This window comes from Mastigoproctus giganteus, chromosome 8, assembly GCF_048544385.1.
Source record: "Mastigoproctus giganteus isolate SK-2022 chromosome 8, ASM4854438v1, whole genome shotgun sequence".
Lineage (NCBI taxonomy): Eukaryota > Metazoa > Arthropoda > Arachnida > Uropygi > Thelyphonidae > Mastigoproctus > Mastigoproctus giganteus.
The window spans coordinates 57368306-57395551 of NC_143582.1; the positions used below are offsets into that span (position 1 = coordinate 57368306).

At 37.3% G+C, this 27246-nt stretch overlaps 1 protein-coding gene across 2 annotated transcripts in view; it reads right to left on the reverse strand.

Annotated features, from left to right (window-relative positions):
* LOC150081546 (seizure 6-like protein) overlaps positions 1 to 26457 on the reverse strand; it is a 207384-nt gene extending 180927 nt beyond the window's left edge. For both annotated transcript variants that reach the window (XM_090380084.1, XM_090380083.1), the window contains exon 1: positions 24969 to 26457. In XM_090380084.1, the coding sequence (XP_090236210.1) occupies positions 24969 to 26441 (1473 nt within the window). In that variant the 5' untranslated portion in view covers positions 26442 to 26457. The remainder of the gene's footprint in view (positions 1 to 24968) is intronic.
* Between the last annotated feature and the right edge of the window lie 789 nt (positions 26458 to 27246).

Consider the following 27246-nt stretch of genomic DNA (forward strand, 5'->3'; position numbering starts at 1 on the left):
TGGGATTGGTATAGTTAGTGATGAGAAGTTATGGTGGCGAGAAGACCCAGGGTATGTCACAAAAACAGTCTCCAGAACATAATACCACCACCTCCAGCCTATGGAACACCATCAGTGCATCCAGGTGCCATGGCTTCGCACTGCTTTCTGCAAATGCAGATATGCCCATCAGCATGATACAGTTCGAAACAGGATTCACCAGAGCAGGTGACAGATTTCCACATTGTGTATGTCATGACTAGTGATGTATGCAAAGAATATTCACAGACAATTCTCCAAAAGATAATTCTTGGGAATTATCCAATTTTTGTCAAGACTATCCTAAAACCCTTTCAGAAATAGCACTTCACTAAAAACAGAATCATCATTCTTGTCATGCTTAAAGCTTATCTGAAATTTTGCTTATTTATAAATCATATTAGGTAATAGTTCTATCCAAAATTTTAGCTGATAATAGGGATAAAAAAGTAAAGTGTAAACATGTTAACTTGAGTGCTGCACAAAAATTAGAACTGATTGAGAAGTTTAAAGGTGGTGTAACCATTGCACGTGTGTGCAAGTAGCAAAGCCACTTTGCTACCTGCGTGAAGGTGTTGTGAAAGCATTATAATTTTCCCCTTCTATTATGAATAGATATCCATCTCCCCTGAGAAGGGGACCCAATTTGTGCTATTAACTGTGTTCTGGGGATGACATAAATTTCATATAGAATGTGTGCCAGTCTTCACTCTCGCTACAGGTGCAGTTTGAGTCATCAGTTAGCCTAAAGCCACTTTGCTACTTGCAAGTATTTGAAAAAATAAAAAAAAAAAAAAGGTTGTAATGCATGTGGAGTGATTCAAAGAGTGGCAGAACTCATGTGCACATCACAGTAGAAGAGTGAATGATATTCTACACTTCAAATTGATTTAAATTAAACAAAAAAAGTGGAAGAAAAAGACTACTCCTGATGCTCTCATATGTGGAATCCTCTAAACATTCTTGCAATCAAGTGTAGAGAGACCACAAGTTAAAAGCCAGAGGCCAGGGTCCCAATTCAAAATTTTGAAAATCATAGATACATGTTGTATATACATAGGGTGGCTTCTGAACATTAAGTTCAATTCTGCCATGGTGCACTGCAATGTTACATAACTCTAAAATGATCTGTAATGAGTATATGGCAGTATTTGTGCATTGTGTTTCTTATTGTGTTGTTTCTAGCCACTTTGCTACCAAAAAGCAGTAATCACCAGGGAGGCCGAGTCCAAGTACCAATCCATGCCACGAGGTGACTTGGTTACAGTTATATGCATATTATACTGCAAATAGAATAGGACTATTAAGATCCCCTCATAGGAAGGCAAAGACTAAACCTGTTGAGAGTCAGCTATCCTGTATCCCAGAAGTCAAAACTAGAGCTACCAGCATTCCTGTACCACAATCAGAGACAGACGAAAGCATCCCATATCCATAAGAGGTAGTATATCTATGGATGGCAGGAATCCTGTACTGTGGAGTCCAACCAAATGGTACCAGCAAAAAATCTTGTTCCTTCACAAATGTGAAGAGGCTAGCAATGAGGAAGAAGTTATTGTAGTATTTTAAGTACATCAGTGACTTAGACCGCATTGTAGCACTGAACATTACATCTGTAAAGAGAGCATTCACAGCCAGATTTGCATGTTATGCAGACTGAGGAACACTACTCCCTCCTCCTCAGATCGTTTGACTATAGCCTCAATTGCAGAGGACTTTAGAAATTCCTAGTCACAGATAGCAATTGAACCCAGATCTCTCCAAAATAAGTGACAGTGGCAAAACCACTATACTCTCATGGAAGTTACATAAAAGGATACCGACTGTGGGGTCTTGGCATGTAAGCATGCCAGGAAACAAACCAATTCTAGTATTTTCTTCTTTATAATTAAAACAAATAGTCAAGTCCAGTGTCAATTCAGAAGAGTCCAAGTCTAGTAGACAGAGTAATAGTCTGAGAAGTCTATGAAGATTCAAGTAAAGTCTTGGAAATAATGTAGTTAGGTCTACTGTGATTAAGTCAGCAACTTATGTATTCACAATCATGGTCATTAAGTTGTTCCACTCAGAGAGAACTAAAATTTACAGTTTAAATGAAAAAAAAAAAAAAAAAAACCCTACAAAACAAGGTACAGGAGTACAAGATGAGCCTAAGCCATATCAAGTCCAGGACAGCTTATGGGGTTTTGTTAATAATATATAGGAACTTTTCCAGCACGGATAAGGAGGTGATTATCCCATTACAAGGCAATGGTAAAGCTGCATCTTGAGTACTGCATACAGGTTTGGAGGCCTCATTTCATATAGGATGTACATATGCTGAAATGGATGCAGAGAAGGGCAACAAAACAGTGGTCTTACCAAGAAAGGCTTCAGTTCTACAAATTGAACTATCTGGAGACTAGGCAGCTGCGAGTAGATATGATTGAGGTGCTTAAAGCTTTGAATGGATTACGCAAGCTCAATGCTGATGGTATTCTTCCTCTTACTCATACTTCACACACATGAGGGGGCAAAAATTCATATTGAAGAAGGGTGGTTGTAGGGCTGATGTGTGGAAGGTTGCTTTCAGCCAGCAGGCAGTTGATTGTTGAAACAATCTTCCATTTGTTATTGTGGAAGCAGGTAGTTTGAATAAATTCAAGGAAAAAAACTAGACAAACTATTAAAGGGAATAACACAGGTGATGAGATTGTTTTTTGGCTGATGCTTTATAGGTACATTATATTGTAAAGAGCGCGTTCATAGCCAGAATTGCATATTATGCAGACTGAGGAAAGCTTTTTTTTGCTTTCTTGCATCATTTGCCACTACTAATACTAAATCTGGTAATCCACACGAAGTATTAGCATTTAGCATTAGCATTAGTAGAGGCATTTGATGCAAGAAAGCAAGCTTATGCAGCATCAGCCAAAAAAAAAAAAAAAAAACCCACTTCCACTTCACCCCTCTGTTCGTTCAAAATACCTGTCCAGCTGAGCCTTAAACTTATTTAGGCTATCAACCTCCACCACAAGGGATGGAAGTCTGTTCCACCAACCAACCACCCGCTGGCTAAAGGCAAATTTCCGCACGTCTATCCTACATCTGTCTTTCCTCAATTTGAATTTATGCCCTCTCGGGTGATTTTTCTGAGCTAGAGGAAGAATCCCATCAGCATTGAGCATGCTTAAACCATTCAAGGCTTTATACACCTCTATCAGATCACCTCGCTGGTGCCTAGTCTCCAGACACTAATTTGCAAAACTTAAGCCTTTCTTCGTAAGAGCACCCCTTTGTTCCATTCACTAATCTTGTTGCCCTTCTCTGTACTCGTTCCAGCAGCTCTACATCCTTCTTGAAATGAGGCCTCCAGACCTGTATACAGTACTCTAGGTGTGGCCTGACCATCGCCTTATACAATGGAATAATCACCTCCTTATCCCTGCTGGAAAAATTCCTGTATATCATTGACAATACTCCATGAGCTACTCTTGCAGCCCGTCTGCACTGCTCAGAGAACTTCATATCTGCCTGCACAACCACCCCCAAGTCCCTTTCATTCTCTACCACTGTCAGTGTAGTACCACAGAGTTGATACATTGCTCTGGGGTTGCTGTTTCCCATGTGTAGTACTTTACATTTGTCAATGTTAAACTTCATTTGCCACCTCTCACAGCCCATCTGCTCAACCTTTCCAGATCCTGTTGCAGCAGCATAGTGTCAGTAGTGTCCTTGACAACCCTGCCAACCTTTGTATCGTCTGCAAACTTGGACATTAAGCCCGATATACCATCATTAATATCATTTATAAATACAGAAAACAATAATGGACCCAACACTGAGCCCTGAGGGACTCCACTAATAACATCAGTCCACGATGAGCAGTGTCCATTGATTACCACTCTCTGTCTTCTCCCCCTCAACCACCCCTTTATCCATAGCAGCAATTTGCCTCCAATGTCACACTGCTCCAATTTGTGTAGCAGTCTTCCATGTGCAACAGTATCAAAAGCCTTTCTAAGATCCAAGTATATAATATCAAAGTTATTCCCTGCATCCAGTTCTTTTGTGACTGCATCATAGTATCCAATCAAGTTGGTCAGGCAAGACTTCCCCTTAACAAAACCATGCTGTGTCTGAGCTATAACTGAAGTCTTGTCTAAATGATCCTGCAGTGCTTCTTTAACCAGTGCCTCCATTAATTTTCCTGGAACAGAAGTTAAGCTCACAGGTCTATAATTACTTGTGTCAGCCTTTGATCCTCCTTTGTGAATTGGGGTCACATTTGCACATTTCCAGTCTATGGGTACCTCCCCTGAGTCCAAGGAAGCTCTCATAATTATGGCTAAGGGTTTGCTTACTTCCTTTGCTGCCTCCTTTAATATAACTGGATAGATCCCATCCACCCTGGGTGCCTTTCTTGTGTTTAACTTCAACAGTTTCTCCTCCACTTTACTCCCAGTTATTTCAAGATTCTGTAGCTTACTGCTAGAGTTGAATACACCTCTGGCATTCCCCTCACTGAATAACTCCTCATGTGTGAATGTCGATGCAAAATATTCATTTAGTTTGTTAGTTACCTGAGCAGGATCATCAACACTTGACCCATCAATATCAAGTGGACCAATCTGATTCATCCCCTTCCTTCTAGAGTTTACATAAGTAAAGAACTCTTTGCTGTTTTTCTTTGCATCCCTTGCCAAGGATTTCTCGTAATCTGCCTTCGCCTGCCTAACCTCCTTTGTAACTTGGTTGCATATCAACTTGTATCTATCATAGGCTTCTGTGTCATGTGTTAATTTGTATGTATCCCATGCATTTTTCTTCTCTGCCATATGCCTCATTAGTTCATCTGACATCCATTTTGGCCTAAACCTTGAACAATATTTCTTAGTTGGTATGTAAAGCCTAGTAGCTTCCAAGATAAGTTCTTTGAATGCTTCCCATTTTGAATTTGCTGTTGGTAACATCATCAGTTGGTCCCACTGTATAGAATTTAAATACTGTCTCAGTCCATCGTAGTCGCCTTTACGGAAGCAATAACCCTTCCCTTTACCCCTAATGGTAGTTACCTCTCAGTAAATCCCACTTCAGCACACTGTGATCACTGCCACCTAGTGGTTCATTTATCTGCAGATTCTTAATGCATGAAGAATCACTGCTGATAATCAAATCAAGAGTATTACTCCCTCTAGTTGCCTCCCGAACATGCTGATGTAGAAAACAATCATCCAATAAATCCACAAAAGCCCTGCTAGTGTGTGAGTAACCAGCCCCCAAATTCCAGTCAATATCTGGGAAATTAAAATCTCCCATTATAAGACACTCTGATTTACTGGCCCACTCTATTTCCCTGTACAGTTCCTTATTATACTCATCAGAGTCATTAGGCCTATAGCACACTCCTACTCTCAATTTTGATCTCCCAATGTTTATGTCACACCAAACTGACTCCACACTGCACTGTCCAGCGATGTCGACTGGCTTCACTTCCTTGGTTTTTATGTGTTTCTTAACTAATAGCATAACCCCTTCCTATCCTTTCTGTAGACGTTGTACTCCCCAAATTGCAGTTCTGCATCCCTTATATCTGTGTGACACCATGTCTCTGATGTCCCAACAATATCTGCCTTCGATGTTTTGAGCAATACCTCAAATTCATCAAATTTATTTACTAAACTCCTAGCATTGGTGTACACGCAAGTATACCTGCACCTGTTTCTATTCTTAGCTACCCTTACACAACCCATGCGTTTACTTGTACCGCAATGGCTCCCAGCAGTTTCTGAAATACCATGCATCTTGTTTTTCAGGCTTCTGCTCATTCTAATAGAAGCAGTGCAAGAATCTCTTTCACCTCTGCCAGTGGCTACTGTCAATCTATTGGTCTTTGTCTCCCCCCAAGCTAGCAGTTTTCCGACCCACCTAACACTGCCTCGATAGCATCAGCAAATATTCTTGCACCCTTTCTATTTAAGTGTATCCCATCCCTGTAGAAGCAATCTCTCCTGTTAACAAGTACACTATTTAGGGAACACAAAATTTCCACACTGAAATGTGGAAATCTGTGTTTCCTAAATAGAATGTTGAAATTGGTAGAAACAGTCCAGCTGTAAGTAACCACATCAAGAGCATCCAAATAGTAGTCAAATCCATGTGGTTTAAAAAAAAAAAAAAAAAGTCAAAAACAAGGAGACCCAAGTTAAGAATTCAGATTTAAGAGTTATCTGGTTATCAAAACTAAAATTACTGTAACACAGATCGAAAACAGATACAAAAATAGATTGTGACAAGTTTAATAATAGGAAATATACATATATTAGATTAGATTCATACAAACAAAAAGCTTTCGGTTGTTTTGTCAACCTTCCTCAATTAAGAATGGAGCATGAGGGCTTGTCCTGCCAATCTTGTACGTGAAGTGCGTGATTAAAACTGTTGGATGTTGAAGCCTGTGGCTGTGATGCATGCGGACGTTGCCAGTGTTTGTCAATAGTCAGGATTGCTGTTTCGACGATATGGTGGACTTGACATCCACCGTTCCTGTTGACTGAGGTATTGGAGCATTTGATGTTCAATGACTCCGACCAGGCACGTTGTTGATAGTGGCAGGACTTATATACAATCACAACATCGCGGTGTGGGTGAATGTCATGGTGGGTTGCCCAAACATGTTCGGCAATAGCTGAGTGCACCACATCCACTAAACGGATTGCTCTTTTGTGTTCGCAAAGGCATTTTTCGAGCCATCTCCCTGATGTAGCAGCTAGTTCAGTCACAGCAAGAAATGCAGTAGACCAATCCGCTTTGTAGTAAGGTGAGGACTGGTGTTTTTACTTTAGATATGAGGGATCTTAATTTTCTGCCTGGGAGTTGTACGCATTTTATCTCATGTGATTTCAAGATTCTCCAAACCTGTTGTGATAGGTTTGGGTAGTATGGGATAAAGGCACTCGCGGCTGAGTGAAACCAATAGAAACTGTGGATGTTTCTGTTGGTCGCTATGTGTCTGTAGGTCACACCTGTAAAGGGTATTGATGGGATAGCCACACCTCGTAAGATCTGCTTTGACTTTAGCAATTTCTGTGTGCCTCTCATTTACAGAGCTAAAGTGCGTCCAGGCACGAGTTAGCAAAGTTTGTGCAGTGGAAAGAAGATGGCTATGCACGTGTGCTGACCGGAAGTTGGTAAATTGGCCAGCACACATTGGTTTACGATGGACAGCTGTCTTCAAGCGCGTGCCCTCACGCTGGACAAAGGTGTCTAAGTATGGTATGGTGTTGTCCGACTCTAGCTCGATGGTAAATTTTATGAAAGGCAACAAAGAACTGAAGTGGTCTAAGATTTGGTCACCTGAATTTCTGGGGATAAACACGAACACATCATCCAAGTAGCGACACCAAAAGGTAATGGGATCTGGTACATTTGTAAATGCACGATCCTCTAATTCCTCCATCGCAATGTTTGCAGTGACTGAACTAACTGAAATTTTGCTCATTTATAGATCATGTTAAGTAATACTTCTGTTCTATCAATACTAGCCATGTGTATGCATGAAAAAGTGCCCAACTTTGAATTTCTATTCAAAAGCATATTGTGAAGTTGCAATCATAGTGGCTATTATGGAGAGACCTGAGGAAGGGTGGAGGTGCCTTGCATGGATTTCTGTTTTGATGATAGGGTGGACTTGACATCCACTGTTCCTGTTGACTGAGGTATTGGAGCATTTGATGTTCAAATGCTCTTTAATCAGAGTTATCTGGTTGTCACAAGAATTGAAGATTGAAGTAATGCTATAGTTGTACAACAATATTAGTTTGCCAAGAGCATTTGAGATTTAGCTGGCTTGTGTATTAACTCCACGGTTATTATTATTAGGTAAGTTTTGCAGAAAGAATCTTCTTCTGGAAAAAAAAAAAAAATGGAGCATGCCAAGGTTTGAAAGACCTGAAAAAAATTTTGGGAATATATTTCCTGAAAAATATTTTTTGAATGATCATGGTGATGACACTGATTGCTTTGTGGAAACCACTCAAACAAAAATATTCTGGAAAGTTATTAAATTAGGAAGACATTGTAGATGTCAATCAGCCATATGATAGGAAACAATGATTTTTAACACCAATAAGTCAACAACTGATGCTCAGTCAGACTACAAATAAAAAAGAAAAAAAAATCTGAAGTCTGTGTGATTTAGGGGGAAAAATTCTGAATGAATAAAGAAAGGCAAGAAACACTGCAATTTGTCCAAAGTGAAAGAAAATTTCTACTTTGTAAAATCAAAATGCAAGTTATATAGGTGGCAAAGATCAGACATACTTGAGCACCTCTACCCTCCCCTCAGGTCTCTCCATAGTAGCCACTATGATTGCAGCTTCACAATATGCTTTTGAATAGAAATTCAAAGTTGGGCATTTTTTCATGCATACACATGGCTAGTATTGGTAGAACAGAAGTATTACTTAACATGATCTATAAATGAGCAAAATTTCAGCTGAAGGTTCCACAGAAAGCTGACTTTTCCCTTGCAAGTATTAAAATTAATTTTGATAAAAATCGGTTGATATTTTACAAGTTTTCAGCAGTTCTCATCTGAAGACAATATATTCTTCTGAAAAGTACCAGTAGTTTGAGGCCAGAAAAGAGAGGCCTTGAGATAAAAGAACTGAAAAGAATTCATTCTCCATAACAGTGAAGGTTTATAAAATCCATTAGTGATGTACGTGTAGAATATCCCAGGGCTATTTTTTGTAATAATTTCACATTATAAATATATTTTAATACCTAATTTGTAGTGCCTATGATTGCTGCACAGTACACCATAAAATGAGTCAAGATCCACAGATCTTGCCTTATTGTATAATGTACTGTGCAGCAATCATAATCAATACTAAATAGTAATCACAGGCAGTGCTGTGATGGTTACCATCACAGTACTGCCTGTGATGGCACCATTACATTATATAGAGAGTATTGCTGCAAAACTATTATAAACTACTCTGAAAGAACGATCAAAATATGCAAGCAATTAAAAGCCATATGGTGAAAAACAAGTCAATTGATGGGAGGTAAAAAGCATAGAGCACACATGGTTTTGAGTAAATTGGATCATGTGGGTGAAGGAACTTAACACACAATTCAATGAACTGTTGTGCTGCAAATTTCTAGAACAATAGTTCAAAATATTAATGGATGGATTTAAGAGAAGATACTCAAAATGGCACTCTTAGCCTTAAAAAACAGAAAACAGCATATGGCATTATCAAGGACACTGCAAGTGGATAACCAACAATTAAGCAAAAAGCAGCCTCATGAATCACAGAGTTAGCATTAGCTGAGGCATATGATGCAAGAAAGCAAGCTTATATAGCATCAGCCAAAAAAAAAAAAAAAAAAACCCTTCCCATTTCACCCATTCGGTCACTCCAAATGTTTGTCTAGTTCAGCCTTCAATTTATTTAAGCTATCGACTTCCACAACAACAGATGAAGTCTGTTCCAGCAATCAACTACCCGCTGGCTAAAGGCAAATTTACACACATCTATTCTACAACTGTCTTTCCTCAATTTGAATCTATGCTCCCTCAGGTTCTTAATCTGAGCAAGCAGAAGTATCCCATCAGCTTTGAACCTGCTCAAACCATTCAAGGCCTTAATACACCTCAATCAGATAACCCTGCAAGTGACTAGTCTCTAGCACCCGTTCTAGCAACTCTATCCTTCCTAAAATGAGATCTCCAGATCTCTGCGCAATACTCAAGGTGTGGCCTGACCATTGCCTTATACAAGAGGATAATCACCACCTTGACTCTGCTAGCAAAATTCCTATATATCATTGACAAAATTCCATGACCTGCTCTGGCAGCCCATCTGCACTGCTCAGAAAACTTTATATCTGACTGTACAAATACCCCCAGGTCTTTTTCATTCTCCACCTCCCCAAGTGTAGTACCACAGAGTTAGTATGTTTCTCTTGGGTTACTGCTACCCATATGCAGTACTTTGCATTTGGTCAATGCTAAACTTTAGTTGCATGAACAGCAGGTTATGTGTAGAGAAAGAAAATTCAGTGGATCCCCTATCTAGGGGAGACAGTCTAGAAATGGCAAAGTTATGCCTGGGGATATTTTGCTGGGAATATGATACATGTGTAGCAATCTCTGGCAGTTGTGGGCAACTGGTTAGGAGTTATTAGGAGTATGTTGTAAACATACTCCTATTAACCCTTAACCAAGTGCACCAGTCGAGGATCACATGCACACTTGGAAAAGTTACTCCATTTATTTACCTTAAAAATTGTCAATAAATAATTAAAATTGTTCACTTTTTTGAAGCCACTTATTTTCTATCTGTTATGAACATAATTGATTGAAACATTTTTTAAAATTAATTTTATTTTCTATTTTAATTACGTTTTTAAAATAAAACTCCCTCTACAGTGCTTAAGACACATACATTATACATAAATTGATAAACCTGTGTGCTTCAACAACTAGATGCCAGCCAGACTCTTCCAAAACAAAAAGCCAAAGTGTAACAATTGGAAGCACTGCCTCAAAACAAAGTCAAGAACTATTCAATAAGTATACATGAGAGAATGCTGTTAGTTTTAAATTCCTTTTTCAACACAACTAGATGCATATAATTAATTGGGAATAGGCAGAACCTGTTCTTGCATTTTTACATTTTCTGTGATAACTAATGGAATTTCTAGTTGAAAAATCAAAGAAAGCACTTTTGTTAAAAAGTACTGGAGGGTTTTGGCTATGTGGGCTGAGCAGATAAAAGGCATAAAGCTGAAATTGGGTAGGGGGCCCCCTAAAAGAGACTCCCCCTAAATGTCTGGCTCCAGGTTAATGTTTCTGTTGCTCTCCTTGGTGATTGTACATTCTAGCATGTCAATCCACAGTGCTATTGGTCGAAGAATGTTCAAAATCCCTACCCTTCTTGGGCCAGTTAACTGTTCTTCCCAGATTGCAACTGAATATTTATGGAGCAACTATCAAAATATCCCACTAAAGTCTTTTTCTACCTACAATTAAGGGATTTTGGGAAAAACAGGACAAACCATATCTTGAGACATATCTCAGAAGGTCCAACATTTCTCAGTATGTTAAACCATTTCATTCTGCTGAGGACATGCAGAGTGTTTTAATTTGTGCACCACCTTAATGGTATACAAGTCTGTATTTCACTGTACATGTGTACCATTTGTGTTCTGCTGACTATTTTTATTTTGGTTTCCTAGTGCAGAAACAAAGTGGCACAAGATCAACTTAAAAAAAAAAGTATTTTTAATCAAAGAGGAACTGACAGTGAATTTTTTTGATTATAAAAAAGTTAAGTATATTTTAAAGTTGATTTTACACCCTTTATCATTTAAAATTAAATAAAAATGTGAATGTTAAGTGTTAAAACTTCAGCTGTGGCATCATATTATGCTAAGATTCCACTGGATATGGGGGGGTGGGGGAATTGTTTGTTTGTTATTTAGTTTTTAGGAGCATTAGCAACTAAGGCCATATTGCTTCGGGATATGTGGTGGTCATTCCCTGAACTTTCCGCACCCTCTGTATTTGGTGGTGACAGGCTTGAACCCCGGTCTAATCAAGAAGCGTGGGCTAAGCACTGCTGCTCCTTCCCACCTGGCTATGGAGGTGCCTGGGGGGGGGGGGGTAAATAGCATCCACAGTTAGTTATATATGGCCACTGACAGTCCACTTTTAAGATTATTTTGACTGAATTAAAAATTGTTTGCCAAAAATAATTATGTGAGAATATTAGTTTCTGATAAGAAAAAAAAAGTATTTCTTTGATTAAAAACTAAAGTAATTGAAATTAATGAATCTGTGTGTGAAAGGTACACACACACAAAACAGTCCCTCTGAAATCAGTCAAAATCAACTAGCACATATTCTCTTAGACTTAACTTATTAGAGTTAGAAACATGAATCTAATACATAAAAGACTAAGCTTAAAGCTTCCTTATATTGCTCAGTCATTTCATATTACCAGAGCAGCAGAGTTCAAACTCCTATAAAGCACCATCATGAAGAGGAAGGGAAAAATTAGTTAATTTTAACTGCCTATATTCGGAGATTGAAAGGTAAATCAAGATTATTACTAACCAGTCTGATTTCAGTATATCAACAGTTTGAACAGCAAATTAAACAACATCTAAAGAATAAAGTTACAAATGATAGAGAATAAATTCAGAACTTATCTCATCACCAAAATCCTTCAGGGAATAGAGATTATTTGATTTTTCCACAAAATGTCCCTCAACAGGCAACAGTCCTACGTAATAACTTTGTCAGTTAATAAAATCTTCACATGTTGTCAATTAACTGGGGGGTTGTCAATCGTAGCAATAGCATACTTAACAACATCAAATATCAAGTTCTCATTAGACTTAAATTTTAGACCTATTACTAGGCTGGTTTCCTTTCCTAAATTTTGTGTATGCCTTCACATTAGCCTGTGCCAAGATCCAGGAAAAATGGGGAAAAATAATGCATCAACATGGAAGCCATGCATATCTTCCAGAACACTGGATTACAGGAGAATGCTCCTCAAACATAACACTTAAAGAAACAGGAAAGACAAGCCACAGCTGATCTCAAGAGAGACAAGCAATCCACATTTTGAAAGTAGACAAAGACAATACTACCGTTATTCAGCAAACTTGGAGACCTGTTACTTATTCAACTCTGTCTTCATACTTAATACTAAGCTGGATCTGAAATTTAGATTTGCATAAATAATGTGGAGTCAAGTATATAATAAAAAAATGAGTAACTAAGCAATGGGCAATGCAGCAGTGACAGGAATTGATGTGGAATGATGGGTCACATTATGATGTCTGGGCATCAAATGGATCACCTGAACAGGGTCGACTCAAGGGATAATGGTGCCTCTAGGCCACATTGACTGATGGCACCAACCTCCTGCCAATGCAAAAATTTATTTTTTAGAATGATTAATTTTATATTTTATTTACTTACAAAAAGTAAATTATATGCAACGTAGCACAACTTTAAACAAAAAATAAAGCTCTTCATAAAAACTTTTAATTCAAATGGAAAAAAAAAAAAAAAAAAAAAAAACTCTGAAGCACACCGCATACAAAACAAATAATGTCTACAACATTTTAAAGCAGAAGTTTTTGACAATTAAAACTTTTGACAATTAGACATTTAAAGTAAAACTGAGCTTTTATGGCTGCAAAATTTATTATCATATCTTCCAAATCAAGCCCTTTGAACAAAACCTGTTCAATTGATAGCATTGATAATCCATCCAATTGTGCCTCGAGGTCAGTGCCTACTCGGCATTACCCTAAAGCTGGTACTGCACCTGAGCATAGTATATGTTCAAAGAATAGTTTAATCCAGATCATACTGAAATAACAATGAAGTGTGGTGGTGTGAGTGTTTTTTTTTTTTATGTTGGACTTAGATTTGAACTAGATCTACTAATTATCATCAAGAAACCACAAATGCAGCTGTGTATTGTGACATTCTGAAAAATTCTGTCTCATTGGCATTGTGGCAATTCTGGGAGAGAACTATACTTGAATTGGCATTATAATGCTCCTTGTCATGAATCACATGACAAGGAGAATTATAATGCCAATGTCAGTTCAACAATGGTTTCAGGAGCAATATATATATATATATATATATATATATATATATATATATATATATATATAAAAATGTAATGAAGCTGCCATTTTCAGCCCTGGGCTCAGATTCAAATCTAACTACATGCAGAGATTTTTAGGAACAACAACTGAGTGCCAGGACAAGACAATCTAGTTCAGGAGGAGTAGAGGCATCCTAATCTTAGATAATTGAAGTGAACAAGATTTCAGTTTCCTTGTACCAAAAACTAATAACAAGTTCACCCTGGAGAGTTACTGATGTCATTAAATGTTAGTGTTCATATTCTGCAATTATTTTTTTCTAATCAGGTGGATTTTTTTTTTTTTTTTTGTTCATTTAGTGTCCCAATATATTTTGTAGGCTAATATATACACAAAGGGTGATTTGTAACTGTCTTAACTTCAGGAGCTTATTCCTGAGATCATTTTCAGTGAAAAATGTCACATAAATATGAACATTAAAATTTTACAGTGGCACTTGGCATGAGCATGCTTTACCTTAAACTTAATCTATTAAAACTGGCAGTTACCAGGGGCTGTCCTAGGATTTTCTAAAAGAGGGAGCTGAAGCAGTGTCCTAGAGACACATTAAACTTTAATAATTAGGTAGCAGTTACAAGATTATGGGGGAACCTAAAGCCCCTTCAACCCCTACCTGGGACCACCCCTGGCAGTTATATAATTTTAGCATGTGTGACAGTGTGAAGCCCATGTTTTAGACCACCCACACAAACACCTGCATAAAGTTATGGCTTTTATGTTTTCAAATGTCAAATATGCAGGTATGGTGTAGGTTTATGTGTTTTGTGATGGGAATAAATATGCTGCTGCTGAACATCATTGGCTATTTTCACATCAAAGAATTCTGCATCAGAAAGTATTCAGCAAAATCTATATATTAGTAATGGCCATATGGTGCAAGGAAGCCTAAGGTTTATGCTGCACCAGCTGAAAAAAAAAAAAAGTAAAATAATAATAATAATAAAATAAATAATTAAAGAGAAGGAAACAGACAACCTATGCATTTCCCTCTGCCTGTAAGCTATCCAGCTGACCTTTGAATTTCCCCAAACAATCAGCCTTAACCACACATGTAGGTAGCTTATTCCAGTAATTTATTTTATTTTTACATTATATTATATTATTATTATATATCTACCATTCCTGCACATTTAATGACCCTCAGAGAGAGAGAGAGAGAGAGAGAGAGAGAGAGAGAGAGAGAGAGAGAGAGAGAGAGAGAGATATTTCCTTTGCATGCTCAATTTCATTATATACACCAATCGACAGCAGAATGGTAATATGGCCATTCATCTCAAAATTAATACTCAAAAGGATTTCCACACATCTTGATATTTCTCAAATAAGGATAGTATGCAGATAATGATACGCGGGGAAGGCATGTGTCCATACTATGTAGTGCATTCTGCATCTTGAGCCATGGGAATTTTGTCCAGGGGCTGGAATTTTGCAATTAACTCAATGCCAACTAACAACTAAATCAATACATTATATTTGGTAGAGTGGCCCAATTTATCTGCAATAGGATCGACAACATCTGCAACTCATATACAGTTAGAAGTGGATCTCCATTGTGCTATGTAATATAGTTATTCCCACACATTACTTCATTACACAGAACCATTCTTCCTGATCAATTGACTGATCCATTTACTTTCAAGAATCAACTTACATATGATTCTTATCTGCAAGTTTTGCAAAACAAACTGATGGATCTCTTAGAAGTTCTATCTTTGGAAATGCAATTGCATATGTACTTCCAACACAACGAAGTGTCTTTTCATTTTAATCATACAATCATTACTTCTCTGTTTAATGAATTGCTTATGGTAGTTCAAAACATTGAATATCAATCTTCAGACTTCACCCTTCTCACAGATTTTCATTTGTTGGGATGCATGAAAGCGCTGGTGTATACCAGCATAAAGTGAAAATACTGAAACAAATCCTTTCACAACTGATGAAACATTAAAGTATAAAATAAAACTTTATAAAAAATATAGAGTAAAATAAAGAATAAAATACAATATATGGAAACTTATTAAGAACAAAAATATATACAAATAAATGCTAAAAGTGATAAAAGTACTAAAAGCAATAAGAACAAAAACAAAACATACATTAAGCAGATTTTGGAACAATGTGCCCCTTTATCAATTTATTGATAAGAAGGCACATTGCACCTAAAGCTTCTAAATGCATATTTTGTTTTTATTCTTATCACTTTTAGTACTTTTATCACGTTTAGCATTTATCTATATATATATATTTCTGTTCTTAATAAGTTTCCATATATTGTATTTTTATTCTTTATTTTTACTTTTTTTTTATTATAAATCAAGAGGGATTACCTTTATTTTAGATATAGGAAGCTTCTTTTCCAACTCTCCTAGCCCAACTCACTAATAATTCTTGAGAATGGCGATATACCCCGGGGGCTCACATCTGGTGAGTATTGGCTTGGCACACCCAGGGTCCTGAGCTGGATATCATCATTCTTCTCTTTCTTGATGATTCCTTTTTACTCTCTCTCTCTCTCTCTCTCTCTCTCTCTCTCAGGGTAACTCTGGGAATTTTTTTTTTGCTGGTTCAGCATAAGCTTCAGGCTTCCTTGAACCATATGGCTAATAATAATAATAAAAAATAATAATATCTATTCTGTAAAGCAGGTGGGACATCTTCCCCACTGTCAGAACCATAGTGTTCAGACCGTTTATTTTTACTGCGTTTTTAATAAAGTCTTATTTTATACTTAACATTTCATGGGTTGAGACAAAATTTGTTTCATTATGCTTATTCCCAAAGACAATGCCATTTTACTAATAAAGTGAAAAATGCCAGATTTCCACTTATTCTTATCTTTAACAATCGGGTAATGATAACTCCATAACTGTTAAGAATTGGAGGTCTATGTTAACATTTTTTTTTTCTGGAATTGGTCCCCGGAATAAGCTCCTGAAGTTAACAGTATTAAATCATCCTACCCACCTACACAGGTAAAGAGGCACAAGCACATATACAGTAATCATAAACTAATGCCAATATTTCAGAGTTGCATTTTTTGGTAATGACTCTGAACATTAAAATATTACAGGAATTCCAATGTGAAGTTTTTGAAATGATTGTCATAAGTGTTATGCAAGACATCACACATATTCATCATGATATAAATTGATGAGACATCTTGCATAAACATTGTGATATAAAATATGAATTTCTCTTGGAAACTGGCATGGCATTGTACCACATCATATACAGAGAAAATTGTATCATTTCCCCAAACTTACCAGTGGTACAGCCATCCTCAGTTGCCTGACCTCATATTCACATAAGTCACATCTCTGGCTGTGTAAGATCAACTTTGTAGTATGTGGACACCATAATACTTTAACACCAGACCTCAGGGATAATAACATTATTATGGGAGTGATCAACATACCAAATGAATATGCTTTTTTTTTTTTTTTTTTTTGTAGTTGTTGGCGCATCGGCTTCTGTGGCCATAGTGCACCTCCCAAGGTTTTTGCAGTGCTTTGATCCAAGCCCAAGGCGGGATTCGAAATGAATATGCATCACTAATGTTATCTCTATCATCTAACATGTGAAATATGCCTTGGATACCAAAGGGACTTGCAATAAGTTTGATTCTGTCATATCACAAGAAAGGTCTCAGTATTATTAATACAGCAAATAAAATTGGTTACATATTCCAAGGTAAATTCAATGCACCACACTAACCCTTCCAGTCAAGGTCTGGCATATATATACAGGGTGTCTCAAAAATACGTGGCATAACTTCAGGAATGAGTTTCTCATATGTAGACAAAAATATTTTATATCAACATAGTTCTGGAAATGCTTGGTTCCCGAGTTATTAACCGGAATGTCTTATCTCCCACAGGTGATTTCCTTCATCACAAGGTACTGACAGAATCTGGTGGTTTTCCATTCCGACCATGTACTCAAATCAGAAGCAAGTGGATATGCACTTTATGTACAGTTTGGCAGATGGCAATGCTCTGGAGGCTCACCGTTTGTACCAAGAAAGATTCCCAGACAGGGTTGTCCAGACAGGAAAACGTTTGAAGGTATCCATCGCCGCCTTTGTGAACATGGGACCTTTACACCTCGTGCTGCTGACAGAGGATGACCAAAATCTACGACTCCTGAAGTAGAGGAGGAGATTTTGGATGTTGTGCATGCCACTCCTGGAATCAGCACACAGATTAGCAATGCAACTGGCTGTTCAACATTCGACTATTTGGAGAGTGTTGTAAGAACACCAATTGTATCCTTACCATCTGCAATGGTACAGGCCTTGCCACCAGCAGATTACCCTGCACGAGTAATGTTCTGCCAGTGGTATTTAGGCAGAAGGTGGACATTTTGAACAATTACTATAAGGTGATGTGAACAGTTAAGTGTCATAGACAGACCTTCAAAACTCGGAAACCAAGCATTTCCGGAACTATGTTGATATAAAATATTTTTATTGTCTACATATGAGGAACTCATTCCTGAAGTTATGCCGTGTATTTTTGAGACACCCTGTGTAGCCAGTACAGCAATTATCAATCTTTATTTTTCACTACCAGAGAAACTTTTAATAGCCATTTAACTGACCTCTGAAAGTATAAGGTTTTCATTCTGCAAAAATGAAAACTTCCTGTGAGCACAATGGTTCCAGGCATCTGCAAAAATAACTACACAAACACACACCGATAACATATATATTTATAGCAATTTCAATGTGACTGGCTTAAAGAGCACTAACTATTAGCAAGAAAGCTACATGGGAACAGAAGAAAAGAGCATTAAAAGTGAAATAGCACTATAAGTAGAAGCATCATAATGGGAGTTCAATGTATGTGTGTACTCCTAGATAGGCATAGCCAGAGGAATTAATATAATCACCTTTACTGGAAAAATTGGTTGCATCTTCCAAGATTGCAAATTTGTAGAATTGTGCAGCTTTAACATTTTTATGTAAATTTCTCTACATACACACACAACCGCTCTGCTCACAAATATGTTCTTTAACTTATGTCTTATCATACACTGAATCTTAATTCAAAAAAGTTTCATATCTGTATGTGAAACAAGGTTCTAATTCCCACAGTGTTTCTAATTCCCATAATGTTTATACTAAAAAAAAAAAAAAAAAAAAAATTACTAACATTAGACATAAATTCACTAATTATTGAACAATATTCAAATTAAGAAATATCACAATACATGTAAAAATATTTCTAAAATGATTATGTTCACACAAATAGTATTAAAAAAAAAATCTTCTTTGGACATGACAAGTTTCTTAACTAAAGCTATTGGTTCTATTATTAGTAGTAGCAAATGATGCAAGTAACCAAGCTTACATAGCATCAGCCAAAAAATAAAATAAAATAAAATAATAATAATCCCATTTTACTTATCCATCCCCCTCCAATAGTCTATATGGTTCTTCCTTTAATTTATTCAAACTATCCACTTCCACAAAAATGGATAGTAGCTTGTTCCAGCAATCAGCAAAACGGGTGGTTGAAAGCAAACTTCCACACAGATATTTTGCAACCCATTCTTCCTTAATTTGAATATGTCCCCTCATGTGCATAATCATAATTGAGTTTTCTCAAACCATTCAAAGCCTTACACACTTCAATCAGCATGGAGTTTTTTCAAGCCACTCAAAGACTTAAACTCAAATCTGGTCACTTCACAGGTGCCCATCCTCCAGATGCTGCAATTTGCAGAACTGAAGCCTTTCTTCATAAGAGCACTCTGTTCCCCTCACCAATCTCATTGCCCTCCTCTGTACCCATTCCAGCAGCTTTATATCTTTCCAAAAATGTAGCCTCCAGACCTGTGCATGGAATACTCAAGTGGTCTGACCACTGCCTTATACAATGACATAATCATCGCCTTATCCCTGCTAGCAAAATTCCTGTATATCATTTACAAAACCTCATGAGCTCTCCTGGTAGTGTCTGCACTGCTGAGAGAAATTCATGTGACTGCACAATTACCCAGGTTCTTTTAATTTTCCACTACTACCCTAAGTATTATACACCACAGTTGGTACATTACTCTGGGATTATTCCTACCCCTATGTAGTACCTTGCATTTGTCAATATTAAACTTCAGTTATCATTTCCCAGCCCATCTACCTAATTTTTCAAGACTTTGCTACAGCAGCATACCGTCATTACTGTCGATAACCACCCTGCCAACCTTCTGCTAACTTGGACATCAAGCCTGATATACCTTCATCAATATCATTAATAAATATAGAAAACAACAACTGGCACAGCACCAAACCCTGTGGAACTCCACTAATAACATTAGTCCATGAAGAGCAGTGTTGACTGATGATCACTCTCCATCTTCTCCCACTCAACTATCCCTTTATACATAGCAATAACTTTCCCTCAATGCCACACTGCTCCAATTTGTACAGCAGTATTTTATGTGCAACAGTATTGAAAAAAATTTCCTGAAATCGTATATATGATATCAAAATTATTTTTTGCATTCAGTTTCTTTGTTACTGCATCATAGCATCCAATCAAATTGGTCAGACAAGATCTCCTCATTTGGAATATTTAAATTTTCTGTTTTTACTGAAGCAGATGTGATTAGTCAATTGCAATGTAATTATAGACAAAAATGTTTTTTTAATGATAATATTGAAAGTCCTGTTATAAAATAAATTTCCATTTATTCTCTAGGCAGCCAAGGCCAGAAGAATTCCCAAATTCATCATGACTGCATACACATTGAATTATTAATGGCAGACAGATTTTCAGCTCGACAGTCACAGTGGACAGTGTTGTTTTTTTGTAGAAGTGTACAGGTTTAAAACTGTAATCTCCTTAATTACAGTCTCACATGCTAACAACTGGGCCATGGCCAGGCTGTGATTCAGTGGTTAGCAGGATATTAATAATGCTAAACATAAAATTAAAGACCACTCTTTAAATCTGGCAAGTTGTTTAATTATACAATTGTATACACCAATGAACAAAAACATTATGACCACCTACCTAATATATTGATCCTCCATGTGCAGCCAAAACAACTTGTACCTGGCAAGGCATGGATGCTACAAGATTTCTAAATGTGTCTTGTGGAATCTGGTACCAACACGTAACCAGCAGATCCTTTTAATTCCTGTAAGGTCCGTGGTTGAGATGCCGCAGATCAGAGTTGCAGTTCCAACACAAACCACAGATACTCGATGCTACTGATGTCTGGGGAATTTTGAAGCCAGGGCAATGCCCGGAAGTCTTCCTCATGTTCTGCGAGCCAGTCTCTAACAATCCGGGTGGTGTAGTATGTGCGCATTATCCTGCTGAAAGACAGCACTGCCAGAGGGGAACACTGTTGCCATGAAAGGGTGTAACTGGTCAGCAATGATGTTTAGGTAGGTGGTAGACGTCAGAGTGCCACAACCCATGGATGACTGGACCCAGGGTATCCCAGCAGAACATCGCCCAAAGCATGACACTGCCACCACCGTCTTGTTTTCGTCCCACAGAACATCCAGGCACCATCACTTCCGCAGGTAAAGGATGCACACGTACCAGGCCATCCACATGGTGAAACAGGAAACATGACTCATTGGACCAGACTACCTTCTTCCAATCACTCAAGGTCCAGTTTCAATGCTTGCATGTCCATTGTAGGCACTGTCGCCAGTAAACTGTGGTTAGCATGGGCACTCGGAGCGGCCTGCAGCTACGCAGCCCCATTTTCAGCAGGGTTTGATGTACTGTGTGTTGTGACACATTACTCCTGTCACCAGCATTCCAATTGCTGGCGAGTTGTGCCACATAATCCAGGAGAGCGTTCACTCACCTCAAGCATCGATGAGCCTTGGTCGTCCAACACCTCACTGGCAGTTTGTGGGTTTTCCCTCCTTGGACCACTTTCGGTAGGTGCTAACCACAGGTGACCACCAGCCGTGCTGTTTTGGATATGCTCTGACCCAATTGTTTGGCCATTACAATTTGGCCTTTGCCAAACTTGCTCAAGTCCACTGCCTTTCCCATCTGAAGAACAAGAGTCCAGCTTGATTTTTCGGGGGTTTTTTTAAGGAGCATTAGCAACTAAAGCCATATTGCTCCAGGCGCCTCCGTAGCCAGGTGGGAAGGAGCAGCAGTGCGTAGCACACGCTTCTTGTTTAGACCGGGGTTTGAGCCAGTCACCACCAAATACGGAAAGGTCAGAGAATGACCATCACATATCCCGGAGCAATATGGCCTTAGTTGCTAATGCTCCTAAAAACCAAAACAACAACATATTGCTCTGGGGATATGCAGTGGTCATTCCCTGACCTTTCCGCATCCTCCGTATTTAGTGGTCACGGGTTCGAACCCCGGGCTAATCAAGAAGCGTGTGCTATGCACTGCTGCTCCTGCCCACCTGGCTATGGAGGCACTGAACAAGAGTAACACTGATTAACAGAGCTCAGTATCAGGTGTTTTTTATACAGTGTCCTGACCCACGCACACACCGTAGTTCACCTGCAGTTGCAGTTCATCATTGTAAATTATACATGGATAATATTAATAGGGTAAACCTTGTTTCACGGCATGAAACTACGTGCATGACACAGCTATAATCTGCGGGAGGTGCAGAGCAATTATGGGCCAAATTTCCAGTGAGACTTTGTAGGCAATCTCTTGAGGAGATGCTATAACTTCTGCACACATGGATAGCTATGCAGATATTGGCCTGCCTTAACTATCTGTTGAAACCAGTGTGTTATTTTAACAAATACCTCTTGCCTTCTGTGTTTTTTCAGTTCTTTTATCATCTGATAATAATTCTGTATAACGAAAAACATTAGGGAAAAAAAAAAAAAAAAACATGTAAGAGTGGGACTTCTGGGATGCCACTCCAGAGGTTCTAGTAAAGCAGGTAAGCTATAACTTATCTAATTGTCATGAGAAAACCTCACCCAAGTATTTGTGATTGAAAACTGCATAAAAGAATGTCATTCCATCCTGCTGAAACTAAACCTTGCCAAACGATTTAACCATCCCAATTCTACCATTAACCATTTTCTCAACCCAGACATTACTTGTTTGGATTGTATAGTGGTTCAGAGCTTTCAAAGAACAATGCAACAAAATCATTTTTAGTATTAATAGTCGCAAATGATACAAGAAAGCAAGCTTATACAGCATTGGCCAAAAAAAAAAAAAAAAAAAATTCCATTTCACCTATCCATTCCTTCCAACAGTCTAGTTTTAAGCTATCAACTTCCACAAAAACAGATGGGAATTTGTTCTGCAATCAGTCACCCTCTGGATAAGGCAAACTTCTGCAACCACAAGATGATCATAAAGTAACTTAACAAAAATATATAAATGTTTGATATTAGCATATTAATCTACACATAAATGAAACCAAAATAACAAGTTTTATTGTGAGACCTCAATTTATACGGCTACAAATTGCTTAAAGTATTGTTCCTCAATCCACAACAGCAAAGATTTGAGTATGGAGTTTGTGAACAGTGAATAAAAGCTGATTTTGGGACAAATTCATTATCGCTCTTTTGATGGCACCTCCATAGCCAGGTGGGCATAGTACATTTTGATTAGACTGCGGTTCGAGCTCATGACCACCAAATATGGAGGATGCGGAAAGGTCAGGGAATGACCACCGCATATCCCCGGAGCAATATGGCCTTAGTTGCTAATGCTCCTAAAAACCAAATAATAAACAAACAAACAGCTATTTTTATTCTCCCCCCCCCTTTTGATCTCTAAAACATCTTTTGGGTGATATCTGTAGATACAACCATTTAGATAATTCCATAACCAGTAATCAGCAGTGTTCCAATCTAGGCTATTAGCTAGCCACTTCATTTAAAACGCTCTGTCAACTTTTCTTCCACTTAAATGTTCTCTTAACTCTCACAAATATGTTTTTCCATGTGGGAGCTCTGAGGAATATAAACAGTAAGACTTTGCTTTAATGGAGAATATAGGGGTAAGGTATGTCTGTCCAATAAATTTTATTGTCCATCATACATCTGAAATTTTATTTCTTTGAAAAATTCAAAAATATCAAATGATGGCACGTTGTAATAGTACTTTACTGCAGAAGAGTTAAAATTTTCTGTGTTGTATAATGGCAGTGAAACTCTGGCTGAATAATATTTAGAGTCTGAAGAGTCCTTGAAATTTTAATAACTAGAGGCTCTAACTGTCTGACACAATTACCAGTTTGATTAAGGGTGATGGTGAGAAAAACCCTGGCTTCCTGCTGTATCATGCAAATTGTTCATCAAAGCAAGATTTACTATATATATATATATATATATATATATCTTTCAAAGGTTATTTCAGCACAGTATCAACAAATTACTTTTGTATATATAAGGTTTTCTTGAAATTCTACAGGGACAGGGCATTTGGTTAAGAAGTGGACAAAATTAAATAAAATAATACATATGATATATGAATATTAAATACAATAATATGTGTAGATGATACATTTTTTAATTAAATTCAGATGAGCTTGAGGGCAGTAACTCTTCAACCATTCTGAACCTATAAACTTAATAAAATTATTATAATTTTTACAAATTATTTTTATTTTATTTTTTGCTGAAAACATCTGTAAATTTCTGGACACCTCCCTTGTATTGCATTCTCTTATCTTTAGCTAATTTCGGAAAATTCCTGACTGTATCAAGGGGCAATTTTCAATATTTTATCAGCATCCATTCTGTTCAAATTTCAATATCTTATGGTTTTAACTAGGCTTGGTTCTTTGTTTTCTCTACAGACTTTGAGGGCATCTGTAGCATTTTTGCTATTTTCATAATAATATAGGACAAAAGAAATGTAATAAGATAATATCACTTTTTCAACTATGAATTTTACTGCTTTACATCCATTTCCTTATATGCCAACCTTAGCCTACGATGTTTACCTCTGATCATGCGTTTTAGCAATATACTTAAAAGTTAATTCTTGCGCATTCTTTATTTGAATATTTTCCTTTCCCTTTAAAGCCCTGCGATGAAACTTGGTTCTTATGTTTGTCAAAATATTTATATATTTTTGTGAGATTCTACTGTTACTTTAAATGAAGATGATATTCTGGTTACTAAGGAATTCATATTATATTCACACAAAATGTGGCTTGCATATGCTTAATACTAGGAACCTTTAGAAATGTAAACGCTGATTTTGTAGGTGTGAGCACAATTATCAGGTTTTCATTGTAGAAATATTTTAAATTACAAAAATTTATAATACACTTACCCCATCATCTTTATTTATTCTTTTCTTCTTTTTTTCTTTAGAAATCACTTCTCCACTGGAAATTTCAGGAACAGACTCTGAAGTCGATTCCACTTTTGGCACAATAAATTTTTCTCGATGACCTTCGGGAAACTTGGGCATCTTTGGAGAATCTTTGGTTTTCTTTTTACCTTGACTTGGTATTCTGGATGGAGTTGGAGCATAAGTTATTTCTGTGATATTTCCTGATACAGTATCTGAATCATTGGATGCTGCTAGAAAGGGTTCTGTTTGTACTGTTATAGGTTCACATCTAGGTTTGGGACTACTCCACCACCCACTAGGGAGACATTCTGCATGAGGCTCTCCTACTAAAATATAACCAGGTAAGCATCGATAAGCCACAATTGAACCTAGTTCTAAACTGTATGCAACTAATTCACCATTCAGTGGTGGACCTGGATCTGGACAGGAACTTGGGATAGTTGAGTATTCTAAATAGAATCCTGTCTCTTCTTTACTTTTATTTTCTTTATTCACTTCAAACTGTACAATCAATGTATTGGAGAGAGTAGTGAAATTCATTATCTCACTGTGACTTGACTCACTAATATTAAACAAGAGATTACTGGTGTCTCCATCAAATAAAGACAGCTTTGCTGACCCTTTTTTTCCTACTTTACCTTCTCGTTTAGGCAGCTTTAGGAATGTCAAACTTACCCTTATCTGCCTGGTAAGATCAGCTGTAATTTCCCAATGACAAGATGATGATGACTGCACTATATATGTGGGATATCCAGGACTGGCTATAGCACCATTACCAGCTTGCCTTCTGTTGGGACCTTTATTACAGTCCCTTATTGAACATCGTGGAGGTTTATTACTCCAGGCTGGCACTGGTGTGTTATCTGGTATGCTACATTCTGATGATGAACTCCCAATAAGGTCATATGGAGGGTTGCAATGATAAATAATCTCCTGTCCTAGTTTTCTCTCCTTTTCGACTATATACCCGTTTTCAGGGACTTTTGGCCTGTCACAACGATAGGGATCAAAAGCCTTAAAGCGCACTTGAAATGACCCAATTCCTTCTGCTGAAAACGCAGGGTCTGTATATGTCACATTCTTTAATAGAGAATATGCACTAGGAGTAACTGATGATGTAAATATAACTTTCACGGCTTTCCCTCCAATCATCTCTTTCAGGCACTTAACACAGTTACGAGGTATGTCAATGTACTGATTATCAACAAACAAATGCAGTGACGAGTTTCTCAGTTCTGATGGTGGAAGGTGGACGTTATCAACTTTAATTAAAAGCTTGAGATCAGGTGGAGCAGTGTAAATCCAGGTACAGTTTAAATCTTCTATTGTTTCACCGGAAAAATCTGGTAATCTCACCATCCCAGTCTCAACCCTTTCATATGTTTCTCCGCAGTTCTCACTCCTAATTCGAGGGAACAGTAAGAGTAAAATTATGGAGACAAATGGCATGATGGATGAGATGGAAAATTATAGATATTATAACATAAATTTAATATAAGCTGTCATTTCTGAGTACCTTTTCAGGAAACTTCATGACAGAGAGAGACTTTTGCATTCATTGGAAATCCAATATATGTACAACTGGCTGAAAGAAAAAGAAAAAGCTAAATAATAATACCTTGTTAATATATAACTAATTTTATTACATTTTAACATCATTTTCTAACAATGATCAGGATTTAAGATTTCTATGGATCTATAACAACTTAAAATATAAATTAAAATATAATTCTAAAAAGCATGCATCACAAATTAAAAGCCTAATGCTGGCAGTTATACAAAAGAAATGTAATCACGGTAGCTGAATAATATGACTACCTGTTAACAAGAAATTTTAAATCCCATTTTCTCTTTCAAGAAATCTGAACAGTTAGGCAAAAAATTCCCATTCCTAAACAGCTGACTGAAATGAGAACTAATTCTGAGCAGAAAGAATATGCAACGTCAAATAATGCAAAACCACATTGATAAAACAGTTGCTTCCAATCATAAGAATTAATAGAATGATTAATCTTGTTTTAACGTTATGGAGGACCTATCATTACTTAGCGACAATTAATAAAAGGAACTTGAAAATACAATTCCTGTATGCCTTCTTTCAACAGCAAGCTAGTTATGTTATTATTAGAAATAGGTATCAGTTAACAGTGTCATATACATTTGACCTAGAGAGTACATTAATGGGAAACAACCCTCTTAATCATAGATATATTTATAAGAAACCTGATTCCATAGCACTTAACCTACCTCACTT